Source organism: Carassius gibelio, chromosome B4, assembly GCF_023724105.1.
Source record: "Carassius gibelio isolate Cgi1373 ecotype wild population from Czech Republic chromosome B4, carGib1.2-hapl.c, whole genome shotgun sequence".
NCBI lineage: Eukaryota > Metazoa > Chordata > Actinopteri > Cypriniformes > Cyprinidae > Carassius > Carassius gibelio.
Window position 1 is genome coordinate 1,939,267 of NC_068399.1, and position 15,346 is coordinate 1,954,612.

The window sequence follows — 15,346 nt, forward strand, 5'->3', positions numbered from 1 at the left end:
GTTGAACCAACCTTTGCCTTCTCCATTCAACCATCAGCAAAGCTTTCTCGTTTGACATCGCAAGTATTAAAATCCTGCCAGATGCTTTCCCACTTAAGCAATCTTGGACTTTCCATCCGACCACCAGCGAAGCTTACCCGATTAAAATAGGCCGATTAACCAAAAAAAAAAAAAACGACATTTACCTATCGAACACCAATGAGTACATTGCAGCCCAAACAAATTTTCCCTCCGATGGCAAGATGTACCCATCCAATACCGCAAGTTACGCTTTCGCCGAACACTAACGGGCTCTTCGCAGATAAAACAATCTAAATTTTCCCTCCGATGGCTGGAGAGACTACCCATCTGGTGTCGCAAATTTTAATAAATATAATAAATAAAAATAAATATAGAAAATAAATAAATTAATAAATAAAAAGACCCCGGATGCTGGCCATAGCCTCCCGACCAGATAACCTTACCTTTTTCAATCCTATGGCCGGCAAGGCTTCTCTCTTCGATGCCAAGAGCTTGAGCTCCCATCGGATGCTGACGAGAGCCTCCCGGCCAGACAACCTCACCTTTTCCATTCTGCGGCCAGCAAGGCTTACCCGTTCGTTGCCAGGAGCTCACACTCCCTTCGGACGTAGGTGAAAGCCCCCGGCTACCTGCTTTGCCATTCTGTCTTACGTACGGAGAGGTTTACCCATCCAATGCACGGAGTCAGGGCTCCCATTGAATGTAGGTGAGAGCTTCCCGGCTAGACAACCTTACCTTTTCCGTCCTTTGGCCAGCGAGGCTTAACCGTTCTATCCGGGAGCTAAGCTCCTGTCGGACGAAGGTAAGAGCCTCCCGGCCGGACAACCTTTTCCGTCTTTCAGCCAGAGAGGTTTACACGTTCAATTCCTGGAGCTAAGCTCCTATCGGACGTCGGTCCGAGCCTCCCGGCTAGACAACCTGACCTTTTCCACCCTCGGCCAGTGAGGCTTACCCGTCCGATGCGAGTGCTCCCATCGGACGCTGGCGACAGCCTCCTGGCCAGCCAACCATGACCTTACCGCGTGGTTTAGGTTACAAACCTACAAGCAAGCTGTTAAAATGCTGCAAGTACCAAACACACAATAAACTCTCCTTCCTTCCTATGGTCGCCAAGGCTAACCCGTCTCTTGCCGGGAGTAGCAAACTCCCTTAAAACGCTGACGACAGCCTAACGACCACACAAACTTACCTTTTCCATCCTACGGCCTGCGAGGCTCACCCAGTTTTGTCCCCACCGGACGCTGGCAAGAGCCTCCTGGCCACCTATCGTTACCTTTTCTGTCCGCCATCCGGAGAGGCTTACCCGTTCGATGCGTGTGCTCCCTTCGGACGCCGGCGAGAGCCTCCCGGTTAGACAACCTTACCTTTTCCTTTTCTATGGTCAGCGAGGCTTACCCGTTCGATGTGTGTGCTCCCTTCGGACGCTGGCGAGAGCCTCCTGGACAGACTTGCTTTACGTTTCCACCCTACGGTCGGCGAGGCTTACCCGTTCGATGTGTGTGCTCCCTTCGGACGTCGGTAACAGTCTCTCGGCCACGCAACTTACCTTAAGGCGAGGCTTAACCGTCCGACGCTACAAGTTTTTTTTTATATAACGCGTGAATATATCCTCTATTGTATTCTACAACAAAAACAATCAGAGCGACTCGCTATCACTAGATTTATTTTGATCTCCCGGGTCCGCTATTAGCTTTTAGCCAGTTAGCATCAGCAAGCGTGGTTGCTGCTAACTGCGCTTACATTGCTAATACTCTATTCACACACATTACCACTGCTGTACTCACTGTTACTTGCTTTAATGGCGGATGAATGTCTCCACTCTGTGCAGCTCGAGCTCGAGGCCGTGGGGAAGCAGATTCGCGACCTGGAACAGAGGCAGGCCGAGCTGAGAGAGCGGAGAGCCGCGCTGGAATCATCCCGGGCTGACGCTCACAAGTCCGGGGTAAGTATACAGCGTGCTGTTAACAGTCCCACCACGTCTACTCCGTGTGTTTCTCTGCGCAGGCCCGGTGCACCCAGGACGCGATCTTCCCAGATGTCCTTCACTGCGACGCCGGGACACCACGGACCCTGGGTGCATCCACAGCGGAGGATGCGAGCCGGGTCCCGGGCGACGACATCTCCCCCTCCTGCCTTCGAGATCTCCATCCAGAACCGCTTCGCTCCCCTCCGCGAGACAGGACGCGACGCTGTGATCATCGGAGACTCCATCGTCCGACACGTAAGTGCTACGTTCGCCGAAGGTAAAGTGCACACTCATTGTTTGCCTGGTGCTCGTGTTCTCGATGTTTCTGCGCAGATACCCGCGATCCTGAAGGACGACGAGAGCCCGAGAGCGGTCGTGCTTCACGCCGGGGTTAACGACACCACGCTGCGGCAGACGGAGACGCTGAAGAGGGACTTCAGGAGCCTGATCGAGACGGTTCGCAGCACGACGCCCGCGGCGACGATCGTCGTATCAGGACCACTGCCCACGTATCGACGAGGACACGAAAGGTTCAGTAGACTTTTTGCTTTAAATGAATGGTTGTTGTCATGGTGTAAAGAACAGAAACTGCTATTTGTTAATAACTGGAATCTTTTCTGGGAGCGTCCTAGGCTGTTTCGCGCTGATGGATTACACCCCAGTCGAGTCGGAGCGGAGCTTCTCTCTGACAACATCTCCAGGACACTTCGCTCCATGTGACTAGTAAGTCAATTCTCAAATAACCATTGTGATGAGTTTTGTTCCACCCGCTTAAATGATAAAAGTACTTGTGCTGTAAAACCTATTAAGACTGTGTCTGTTCCCCGAATAGTGAGGTCAAAATATAAATATAAATATAATGTAGGATCTAGAAAAAATCTTATCGTAATTAAACCAGAAAAATGTAAAGTAAATGAACAAAAACAATTTTTAAAGTTTGGGCTCATAAATATTAGATCACTCACACCAAAAGCAGTTATTGTAAATGAAATGATCACAGATAATAGTTTTGATTTACTCTGCTTGACTGAAACCTGGCTAAAACCAAATGATTATTTTGGTCTAAATGAGTCTACTCCACCAAACTACTGTTATAAACATGAGCCCCGTCAGACTGGTCGTGGCGGGGGTGTTGCAACAATATATAGTGATATTCTCAATGTTACCCAGAAAACAGGATACAGGTTTAACTCTTTTGAAATACTAATGCTAAATGTTACTCTGTCAGACATGCAAAAGAAATCTAATGTATCTCTTGCTCTGGCTACTGTGTATAGACCACCAGGGCCGTATACAGCATTCCTAAAAGAATTTGCAGATTTCCTCTCAGACCTTCTAGTTACAGTTGATAAGGCGCTAATCATGGGAGATTTTAATATTCACGTTGATAATACAAATGATACATTAGGACTTGCGTTTACTGACCTAATAAACTCCTTTGGAGTCAAGCAAAATGTCACCGGGCCCACTCATCGTTTTAATCATACACTAGATTTAATTATATCGCATGGCATCGATCTTACTGCTATAGATATTGTACCTCAAAGTGATGATATTACAGACCATTTCCTTGTATCGTGCATGCTGCGTATAACTGATATTAACTATATGTCGCAGCGATACCGTCTGGGCAGAACTATTGTTCCAGCCACCAAAGACAGATTCGCAAATAACCTGCCTGATCTATCTCAACTGCTATTTGTACCCAAAAATACACATGAATTAGACAAAATTACTGACAACATGGGCACTATTTTCTCTAATACATTAGAAGCTGTTGCCCCAATCAAATTGAAAAAAGTTAGAGAAAAACGTACTGTACCATGGTATAACAGTAATACTCACTCTCTCAAGAAAGTAACTCGTAGTCTTGAACGCAAATGGAGAAAAACTAACTTAGAAGTTTTTAGAATTGCATGGAAAAACAGTATGTCCAGCTATAGACAGGCTCTAAAAACTGCTAGGGCAGAGCATATACACAAACTCATTGAAAATAACCAAAACAATCCAAGGTTTTTATTTAGCACAGTGGCTAAGTTAACAAATTACCAGACGCCACCTGATTCAAATATTCCACCAACGTTAAATAGTAATGACTTTATGAATTTATTCACTGATAAAATAGATAACATTAGAAATACAATAGCGAATGTAGATTCTACAGCATCTAACACTTCAGTTTCATCCATCGCACCCAAACATAAACTGCAGTGCTTTACAACCATAGGACAGGAGGAGCTAAATAAACTTATCACTGTATCTAAACCAACAACATGTTTATTAGATCCTGTACCCACTAAATTACTGAAAGAGCTGTTACCTGTAGCCGAAGAACCGCTTCTCAATATCATTAACTCGTCGTTATCTTTAGGACACGTCCCAAAACCATTCAAGCTGGCGGTTATCAAGCCTCTTATTAAGAAACCAAAACTAGATCCTAGTGTACTGGCAAATTATAGGCCTATTTCAAATCTTCCATTTATGTCTAAAATTTTAGAAAAAGTTGTGTCTGCTCAATTGAGCACCTTCCTGCATAAAAATGATCTGTATGAAGAATTTCAGTCAGGTTTTAGGCCCCACCATAGCACAGAAACTGCACTTGTTAAAATTACAAATGACCTGCTCCTTGCGTCAGACCAAGGCTGCATCTCATTTCTAGTCTTACTTGATCTTAGTGCTGCGTTCGACACCATAGATCATGACATACTCATAGATCGATTACAAAACTATACAGGTATTCAAGGGCAGGCTCTAAGATGGTTTAGATCCTACCTGTCCGATCGCTACCATTTTGTTTACTTAAATGGGGAGTCATCTCATTTATCATCAGTAAAATATGGAGTGCCACAAGGATCCGTCCTAGGTCCCCTTCTATTTTCAATATACATGTTGCCCCTTGGTAATATTATTAGAAAATACGGAATTAGCTTCCACTGTTATGCTGATGATACTCAGCTATATATATCAACGAGACCAGATGAAACTTCCCAATTATCTAAGCTAACAGAGTGTGTTAAAAATGTAAAAGATTGGATGACAAATAATTTTCTCCAATTAAATTCGGATAAGACGGAGATATTAATTATTGGACCAAAAAACACTACACAGAATCTTGTAGATTACAATCTGCAACTAGACGGATGTACTGTTACTTCCTCTACATTCAGAAATCTGGGTGTTATATTAGACAGCAATTTGTCTTTTAAAAATCATATTTCCAATGTTACAAAAACTGCATTCTTCCATCTTAGATAACATGTTTCGTAGCTTGGCAATGTTTCTGTTTCTGATGCAGAAAAGCTAGTTCATGCATTCATGACCTCTAGACTGGACTATTGTAATGCACTTCTAGGTGGTTGTCCTGCTTCTTCAATAAACAAGCTACAGGTCGTCCAAAATGCAGCAGCTAGAGTCCTTACGAGGTCAAGAAAATATGATCATATTACCCCAATTTTACAGTCTCTGCACTGGCTACCTATTAAGTTCCGTATCAGTTACAAAGTATCATTACTTACCTATAAGGCCCTAAATGGTTTAGCTCCAGCGTACCTAACTAGCCTTCTACCACGTTACAACCCATCACGCACCCTAAGGTCACAAAACGCTGGACTTTTGGTAGTTCCTAGGATAGCAAAGTCCACTAAAGGAGGTAGAGCCTTCTCACATTTGGCTCCCAAACTCTGGAATAGCCTTCCTGATAACGTTCGGGGTTCAGACACACTCTCTTTGTTTAAATCTAGATTAAAAACACATCTCTTTCGCCAAGCATTCGAATAATGTATCTTTTTAATTGTGAGTGTAGTTGCATCTGATCAAAGGTGCATTTTTATTCATTAGCTTGGGTTAAACTAATTTTACTTTGTTGGATCAGCAGCTATGCTAATGATGTCTCTATTTTGTTTCTATGTTTTGCCACGGGATTCACATCCCGTGGTAACTAGGATTTACACAAGCTCCAGTCTGGATCCAGAACACCTGAGAAGAGATGATGCTGACCCTCAGAGGACCTCAGATGATGCTAACCCTGAATGAACAAACAGAACTAACAATTATTCCTAAATGTGTGACTTAATCATATAATAACTTAATTAATAATATTGATAGTTCATCGTCTAGCTGACTACGTCTTGTATTATTATTATTTTTTAGTTTTTCTAAAATCCTGTCAAATGTGCACAAACTACTAGCTACTACTAAATATTGTAGAAACATAATTTTCTGTAAAGTTGCTTTGTAACGATTTGTTTTGTAAAAAGCGCTATACAAATAAACTTGAATTGAATTGAGTCTCGTCCTCTCGCCAAATCCTGCAAAAAAAAAAAAAAAAAAAAAAGCTACCCTCAGCTACTCTCACATCTTTTAACCCCGTCTGGCGAGGCTTACCCGTTCGATGTTCTGAGTTAGAGGCCCCATCGGATGCTGCGAGAGTCCTCCCAGTCGGGTTTTCCTTTCCAACCCTCCTCGTCCGCCGAGGCTTACCCGTCTGTCGCGTGTGCTCCCTTCAGACGTCTGGCGAGAGTCTCCCGGACGGGCCTATGCTTGCCAGCCGCAAGCGAGTCTCATCCATCCGATGCCGTGAGTCGGGATCTCCCTTCGGATGTTGCCAGAGTCCTCCTTGTCGGCTAGCCCAAAAGCTTTTTATCTGCCAAACCGAGAGGACCCAGACGTCCGTCATCCTGAGTCTCAATCTCCTGTCGGAGGCTTCATGGGCCCTCTCGGTCAGCGTTAGGCCCTTCACCCACTGAATAGCAGGGGCTATCAGCCAGTAGGGCCCGTACGCCGACACCGTGACCTATTCCGGTCGAGGCAACTCGGGTCCTCCCGGTCGGGCACCACAACCATGCTGCTCCTCCTCATCGGCCGGTAGGGCTCACCGTTCCAACGCCAAAAAGCTCCAGTTGAGCATCGGCCCGAGCCTTACCGACCGGGCGCCAACAACCACGTAGTTCACTAGCTGCAGCCGGTAGGGCCTACTCTCCCAACTCCCATGTCGCTCCCTCCGGAGTACGTAGGCCCTTCCAGCCTGCCAACAAGATGACTTCTCAGAAACCAAATCAGCCCCCGCCAGTACTCTGCTTTTTTGGGGGGGCATTCTTTAAACTGGCGGCTGTCCTCTTGTACATTTGCCTTTTTGGGGGGTACTCTAGGTTCGGGCAATTCCCGAGCTCGGAGCCCTTCCCCGGACAGCACGCCAAATACGCATACCATACCTCAGCTAATTATATGTAAGTGTGAACTAGTGAAATGTAATTATCAATGAAGATTCGGGAGGAGCGCGTCAGATACTTAGCCTAATCATCACAGGTGGACCACAATCAAGTAATCAATCCCACAGTATAAATATCGCTGACTTACCTCTATCCATTGACGGTTTATCAGCATCCCTCCTCCACCCCATCTCCTCACTTCAAGTTCACTTTACAATATACGGGGAAGGGGGGGTACTCTAGGTTCGGCCAATTCCCGAGCTCGGAGCCCTTCCCCGGACAGCACGCCAAATACGCATACCATACCTCAGCTAATTATATGTAAGTGTGAACTAGTGAAACAGAAGACTTCGCCGCACCAAGATCCAGCAGCTTTGTTGAGCACCAGACCAGGTATGGAGCCAGCTAAAAGTTCATTCAACCCCGTAAGTGTGTTTTGCTCCATTTTTCAAGATGGCCAACCCATTGAGCTTTATGTGGAGGAATTCATTCAGTATAGTCACCTTATGCCTGGGGAGGAGGAACATGAAATGTTCTTTAACATCATAAACCATAAAATGTAGTCAGGGTTCTGCTATGATTTATTTTCATAATAATTCACAGTAACGTTTACTTCATTCAGAAGCTGCACAAAGTTCAAAACCCGTGCCAACACAGACTTTATTTGTATTTTTTGTAATATCAGAATCATGCAATAAGCAAGTCTGCGTTTATTAGACACTTAATATTATCACATCAGTTTTATGCTTTCAGAATCGCAGAATCTGCTGCAGTCGTTCCATCACATCTGCAGCGGAGACCTGAACCAGGAAGTTGGTCAACAGATCACATGGCAACCAGTTAAACCGTAACCCAGACATTATGTTAGGAACTCTGGCTTAGCAGATGTGATGCAATCCACTTTAGACTTGTTAGATATGGCATGAGTAAACTTACCTGGCATGGTGTAAGCAGGTCCTGGCGTAGCAGGCATGATGTGAGCAGGGTTTGACTTGGCAGACGTAACATGGCATACATAGTATGTTAGAGATTTTCTAGTGAATGTTGCTAAATTATCTAATCCAAGTCTGCAGGTGGAAACCATATAGGCAAATAAACAATATTTAGTAACAAAAGTGTCAGATTCATTTAAACTAAAAATACAGTATCCAAACTTTAAGGAATTAACTAACCAAATATATTCTGAATTGAAATGTGTCTGACTTCTGCTCCTGCAGGATTCATTCTGTGGTGTCCTGTTATTCAGTGTAGTACTTACTGAGACCACTAGGGGGAAGAAGAATTTAAGAGGGAAATGCAAGGAGAAGAGAGGGTAGTAGAGGAAGAAAGATGAGCAAGAGTTATGTGTGTTAATCGTAAGAAATAAAGAAACATGTAACCCGTTCAACTGCTTTGTATGGATAACTAGAACACAACACATTCTGCCTTGATGTGTGTTCAAAGGATCTTCCTCAGCATCAGTAAGACCCCCTCTTCCTCATCAAGAAGCTGGACATTTTCCTTGACTGCAGTGTTGTGAAGAAGTTACTGCAATTACAGAGCAGCTTTTAGAAGGGTTCAGATGCATCAGAGAGATGATAGGAACAACTCCGCTAATAATCAATCTAAATTAACTACAGAAACAAGTCATCGGTTCAAGATTTGTAATAGTAATTTGTACAGCATTATCCTATTAAATGTATTAATTACAGTTTTTTGTTGGTGATACTGTTTTTTTTCCCCCATGATTGTCATACCATTCTTAAAAATGATCTGAATACATAAAATAATGTTTTGTGCCATGTTTGTCTTATATTGTCATTGATATAATGTTGTGAATTGAGAAATACTTACATAGACAACTTCAGTTGGTTTTAGTGTATCTGATGGTGGCTCACCATGGTTAAATAAAAGTTTGAATTCCATTGTTTATATATATCTATGCTTCATCATTAGGCTTAGTCACATGATTCAGGTAAATAATAAGGGATGAAAGGGCATGGTAAAAATGTTGTATCTTCAATTTAGCAATTGCCCACATTTTGAACTGGCATTAACCCTCTGAAGGTATTTTTGGGGCCTGGAGAAGTTTTGTCATGCCAAGACTCTTGTGTTTTTTTTTTTTTTCAGTTACTTATAAACCTCTAATGTCTAAAGTCTAATATCACTGTAATCTGGGCTATAATAATATGTGAAAAGTATGCATGTATATACATGATTGTGTTTTAGAGAAAAAAAAAATTGTTATGCATGTTTAGTGAAAAAAAAAAAAATTAAATAAATTGAATAAGGCAATAAAACACAAAGAGCATCGGTTCCTGGGACTTTTGAGAACTGGAGCTTGTAGCCTTGAAATTTTATTTCTAAATTATGTGAAAATTATCTTGTTTACTCACTCACAGAAAACAATATATTGATTTAAATTTTCTAAGACACTTTTTGTTTGTAAAAGTCACAGTGCAAGTAGGCGTCAACTATCATGAATATCATTGTGATTTACACCTGAGAAAACAAAGACTCGCATAATGAGCTGCATAATGAGAATTTCAGTCAGGTTTGTGACAGAGCGAAGAGTTACAAAATGGGATAAAATTGTGATGACAAAATAAATGTATATAATAATGTATGTATATAAGTTTGTAGCTTATTTAGAAAATATTTAATTATCCCACAACATAATTTCATATTCACTTGCAAGTGCAGTTAAACAGTTTATTAGGAACAATCAAAGCTGACTTTCAAAGCTGATTTTTTTTGCATCATTGCTGCAGTCACACAATCCTTCAGAAATCCTAATAACAATCTGATTTTCAAAAAAAAAAAAATATATATATATATATATATATATATATATATATATATATATATATATATGTGTGTATTCAAGCCTTCAATGAAACATTAGAATCTGAATACAGCGTTCAGCGCGGGGCATGGTCATATTAGAAGTTAATGAAGGGAGACGTCAAAAATGGACATTGAGTTGTTTGTATATGGATTACTTTATCCCAGAATATCTGTTTTCGGCGACACTTGTTTACTTTAAAATCAGACATGTCAAGCTTTCTGTAGATATTTCTTTCATGTCTCTTCATTAAGTATTCACAGAGTTACAGTTCATTTTAATGACGCATTTCTAAATGAAGATCACCGCAGACCAAGGCTGCAGACAGCACACCTTGTTTTTTATATTTATTTTATAAATGCACAAAGTTTTGTTTTGTATAATTTTTTTTTTTTTTTTTACATTTTTTAATGTGAACAAATATGGGAAGAGCACTTGTACATAAATGAATATCTCTCACTTGAAACTGTAACATTCACATAAAGTCTGACCTGAAGGGTTTGACATACTCGGTCCACTTTGTCCAGATTCTATAAAAGATGTCCCTTTGAATCCTGAGAGAAAAAGAGAGTTTTCCATAGAGTAGATTTCTTGAATTATGTTGATCCACTCATCGATGGTCGGAAGATCTTGTTTTAACCATTTCCTGGTTAAGGCTTTCTGACTTGCTGCCAGTAGTATCCAAAGCAACCTCTTGTCCTTAATTTCTCCAGTTACTAACATCCACATTGCCCAAATACACATTTTCTAAATCACAAGGCATTTTAATACCAAATATATGATTAATATGTTCACATATTTGTAACCAATAAGGGCTTAACAATGGACAGTCCGAGAAAATGATGAAATGATTGGCTCCTGAGAATCCACAGAGCCTCCAGCATGAGTCTCCGCTACCCTGGTGTCTCCTTAGAATAGGTGTGATGAAAAACCTGATTATATTCTTCCAACAAAACTCTCGCCTAGTGTTTCGAACCAGTAGTGCACCATTGTGCTCTACATATATTCTCCCAACTTTCATTTTGTATATTACCTTCAATTTCTCATCTCCTCTTAACTTACTCTGTGTTAGATTTTTTACCATGCTGAATGGTTTTGTATAACCTGGAAACTAATTTATTTAGAGAAAATGATGAAAATAATGTTAAGAAAGTCTGTAAGAGCCCCAAGTTGTGTTTGTCCAATGTTCATTTTATATTTTGATCAACCTGTAACTAAGTATCTATAGAAGTCCTCTTGGCTTAAACCATATTTGTTCTGTAAAGATTCAAAACTCATAAATGCTCCCTTGTGCATAAACAAGTAATAGGTTGTTATTCCTTTTGCAACCCAACTTTTAAATCTTCCATCAACGGTAGGGGTGCTCCGATCACGATCGGCCGATCGTTATGCGCATCTCGTCAGTAAAGCCGGTTTTCTAATCAGCCGTTAATTCCATCAGGTGCGTGATTTCTCATAGAGCAGCTGTTACTACACAGAGCCGTTGTTAATAGAGAAGATGCGCAAATCACGTTAATTTTCACCGTTTATTGGCCCATCTTCTCAGTTAATAACGGCTCTGTGTAGTAACAGCTGCTCTATGAGAAATCACGCACCTGATGGAAGTAACTGCTGATTAGAAAACCGGCTTTACTGACGAGATGCGCATTAACGATCGGCCGATCGTGATCGGAGCACCCCTAATCAACGGCATTTGGTCTGAAGTCAGAATCATACGCACACCACCTTTAAATTCTAGACAGTTTTTTAAAGTTGCATATTTGCAATATTTTTTTCCAGGAGTTCAGAAGAGACTCATAAATAATAGGGCTGTGAATCTTTGGCAAGGCAGCGATTCAATTCGATTATGATTCATAGGTTTTCGATGCGATTCAAGAACGATTTTTGCAAATTTAGAACGATTCAATTCGATTCGATTCACAATTAAATTCGATTCGATTCGATTATAACGATTCGATTCTGCATTCTTTAAGTGCATTCACGGGATTATTTAAATGCTTCTTCTTAATTCTTTAAATGTTTAGTCAGGGGGCAAATTACAGTAGCATTTATGTTTAGAGAACCATAGGTTAAAAAAAAAAAAAAAAAACTTTTGTCCATTGTTAAATGCTAGTTTAATGATGCGACATGGCATACGTAAAAATGTATGTAAGCCAAGTTTTTAAAAAAGAGTTTAAAGAGTATTATGTATAAGCTAACATTTTGTCACACCAGGGGCGTAGCCATAATTTCAGAAGTGACAGAAATGTCAAATACAATCATTTTATGTATGTAGCCTATATAATAATAATAATAATAATAATCATTTTTTACAAGAAATTATCTTCTTTTTTAATTACTTTTAATTAGCTGTAATAAATCAAATACACTGCTGGACAATAATCAATCATTTGTAATCGATATTTTTTCCTGATGGCAATTTTATGATTGTTTTATATACTAGGCTACATTTAATTAGCAATTATTTAAATTTTCTGCACAGAATAAGGTAGAAAATATACTTTATAGTTTCTATACTGTAATAAATGTCAATTAGCGCTGCATCATTTATAAACTGTTTGTGGGTTTTTTTTTTTTAGTTTCATTCTGCTTTTATTCAGTTTAGCTGCAGATATAGCCTGGCACGTCTATGAGAGCGAGATCGCTTCTCTTTCAGTGTGAAAACATCTTCATCTCTATTTAACTTTTCCTCTCCATCAGCGAATGATTCTGAGAGAAACAACTCCAGATGTCTGTTTGCTAATGAAACAAACGCTACTTTCATGCATCTGATTATCAGATAAATCTCGCGCTCTTATTTCAAGGTCGTTGTTAATGCTGTGGTTAATTTTAAAAGTTTCCTTCGTATATTCGGTTCATCCGCATTGTTTAAAAACATTTATCATTCAATGGATCTGTGCGTATGATTTAGACACTTACATTTCTGCTCCGTCCATGCAATAAATACAGCTGTCGACGGCTCCGGCACTGGCCACGGGTCCTACAGATCACACGTCAGCTGCGTCAGAGACGAACGGAGCGCGAGCGCAATCCTGTGACAGTCTCACAAGAAGTCCTCGCTGCAGATTGTAGCGCGGTGACGTCACGTTCACTGTGTAGCTATATTGTAACATTCCACTACACTTTAATTGAACCTTTCTTTATTTCTTTTAATCTGTCCTCTGTCCTGGTTCTTGTTTATTTATTTAGTATAATTGTATACATGCTTCTGTTACTTTGACAATTCTGCATGTGAAATATTTATGCCAATAAAGTATTTTTCAGTTAAATTGACAACATACTTTATATTTTCAGTGTCTGCTTCCCATTTTATGCATCTTGCCTCCAAAAACCAAACTGATAACAGTAATCTTTTTTTTTATTGCAAAGTACAAAACAAAATATAATTGTGTGTGTGTACATATATGATTGAGAGAGAGAGAGAGAGAGAGAGAGAGAGAGAGAGAGAAAGAGAGATTACAACTATAAACATGACACATGAGAAAGAAAAAAGAAACTGCTTCTGCACCTACACATTCTAAAATTCACCTCCATCTTTAATAAAACAATCAACTGAGCAGTAGCCCTCAAAGTCTTTGTAGGAATAAAATCCACGCAGGACTCCCCTCCTGCCATTCCCAACATAGCCAGGTGGGCAGTCTTTGAATGTTTCATGGCACCATAGGCACTGGGTCAGTGAATACGGCACCCGGAACTCCTGTCTGTATCCTACAGAAAATGCACTCCAGTTCACGACACCTAATTTACATAAAAGAAAAAACAATATTTAAACGAAATCAAATCATTTTGAAGAAAGGCAAAAGAGTCATACAAGGTAAAGATTTTTAATATATTTTGAAATGTATTATAGCTGTCTGAGCAGAAGCTGCAGGCAGAGATGTGAAGGTACTCAAAGGAGATGGAAGTGGTGGTCCCTTACATACTTTGGGTTGATACAGTGGAGTACTGGGCGTGGGAGACAAAGACGTGCGTGGTTCACTTGGAGAAGGCTGAGGTTGAAGAAGGGGTGCTGTCTGAGCAGAAGCTGCAGGCAGAGGTGTATTACCAATCAGAACCATGGGTGATGGAGTTCTTTGTGGAGATGGAAACTTTTGTTTCTTTTGCTTGCATTTTGTAAGATGGATGTTAAATTGTGCTTTTCGTATGATTGTAGCAGAACAATAGCAGCAATGAAAATGAGAAACATCTCTGCATTTTAAGCTGCATCTTATGATAATAAAATCTGAAATTTACAACAACAAAAAAACAGTGTAAAACACATATCCACTCACAAAACCATGTTTATGGATGTTCAAACACTACACACCTTCTTCACGAACAGCTGTTTTCAGATGATCCTGCACATGCTTCGTGACACTGTACAAGTCCACTGGTTTGTAGACCCAGGTCTCACAAAATGGGCAGTGATATTTATCACAGCATGAGATGCACTGTTCTATTGTTATCTTTTCTCCTTTTCTGAGGACTGTAGTATGCATCTAAACAAAAGAACATTTACAGTCAAGTTAAGGTTTCTATATGTCAGATTTAAATGAACTCTGTCAGTCACACAAAGGTAAATTGAAGAGGTAACACTTTACAATAAGCTGTCAATGGTTAATATTAGTTAACAATGAACAATAAATGTTACAGTATCTATTAATCTTTGATAATGTTAGTTAATGAAAAGGATGACAAATACAAAAACAACACATGCAACAATCAGTGACATTAGCCTACTTTATTAATGCAAGTCTTTCTGCTCTATTTAAATACATCTCTAAAGGCTAATTTGTCGGCGAAAAAATACTTTTAAAGACCCTTTAACAGACCAGCAGCAGAATCCCTGTCACTTTGAATCCTAACATATATCATAACACATGTCATAAATGTCTGAAATCGCAATTGCAATATACGATTATGACCAAAGCATCGTTGCAATTAAAAGCCGTTAACACAAACACACATTGTTTTTAAGAAAACATAAGTAAGTTAATATTTTTTTGACCTACTGCCAACGAATCTCGAATCCACCATACATCCGGAAGTGAATGAACCTGTACATGCGCAGTAACCCTAGGTATATAGCGCTTCTATACTCCTTGGTAACGCCAATATGTACGACGCGCATGCGTGTTAAACATATACCTTATGTCACATTGCGCATGCGGAGTAAACACGTACGTTACGTCACCGCGCTACAGTCTGCAGCGACGGGTGTCTCCAGTCTCAGGCGGTAAACAGTGGAGCGCGTGAAGGACAGATAAGAGGCACGATTCACGAACACTATTCAAGGTCTCCATTAATTTGTGCGTGTAGTAATTTAATATGTATACATTTTGAAAGCAT

At 40.4% G+C, this 15,346-nt stretch overlaps 1 protein-coding gene and 1 long non-coding RNA gene across 4 annotated transcripts; one reads left to right on the top strand and one right to left on the bottom strand.

The window, feature by feature from the left end:
- Positions 1-1,688: 1,688 nt before the first annotated feature.
- LOC127956053 (uncharacterized) lies at positions 1,689-6,273 on the top strand. 3 transcript variants are annotated; one of them, XR_008153426.1, is made up of 4 exons: positions 1,690-1,963; positions 2,026-2,242; positions 2,321-2,710; positions 5,929-6,273. XR_008153426.1 is itself a non-coding variant. In XM_052553814.1 (3 exons), exons 1-2 carry the CDS (start codon positions 1,820-1,822, stop codon positions 2,705-2,707), a joined length of 810 nt encoding a protein of 269 aa, XP_052409774.1. In that variant the 5' UTR covers positions 1,689-1,819; the 3' UTR covers positions 2,708-2,710; positions 5,894-6,273. The 3 variants fall into 3 exon arrangements, 2 of the variants coding, with proteins under 2 accessions (XP_052409774.1, XP_052409773.1); XM_052553814.1 differs by having other exon boundaries at positions 1,689-2,242; positions 5,894-6,273; XM_052553813.1 differs by having other exon boundaries at positions 1,690-2,242.
- A 7,345-nt stretch (positions 6,274-13,618) lies between these two features.
- Positions 13,619-15,150, bottom strand: LOC127956096 (uncharacterized). The gene is made up of 4 exons (XR_008153457.1): positions 15,010-15,150; positions 14,325-14,496; positions 13,942-14,240; positions 13,619-13,756 (listed from the first exon to the last, which is right to left on the bottom strand). It is a non-coding gene; the product is annotated as an uncharacterized LOC127956096 (long non-coding RNA).
- Between the last annotated feature and the right edge of the window lie 196 nt (positions 15,151-15,346).

Excerpts from the sequence above, each read along its gene's own strand:
- LOC127956053 (XM_052553814.1), top strand. The coding sequence starts at position 1,820 with ATGGCGGATGAATGTCTCCACTCTGTGCAGCTCGAGCTCGAGGCCGTG. Across the intron at positions 2,243-2,320 it reads GAGACTCCATCGTCCGACAC|ATACCCGCGATCCTGAAGGA; the intron begins GTAAGTGCTACG and ends GTTTCTGCGCAG.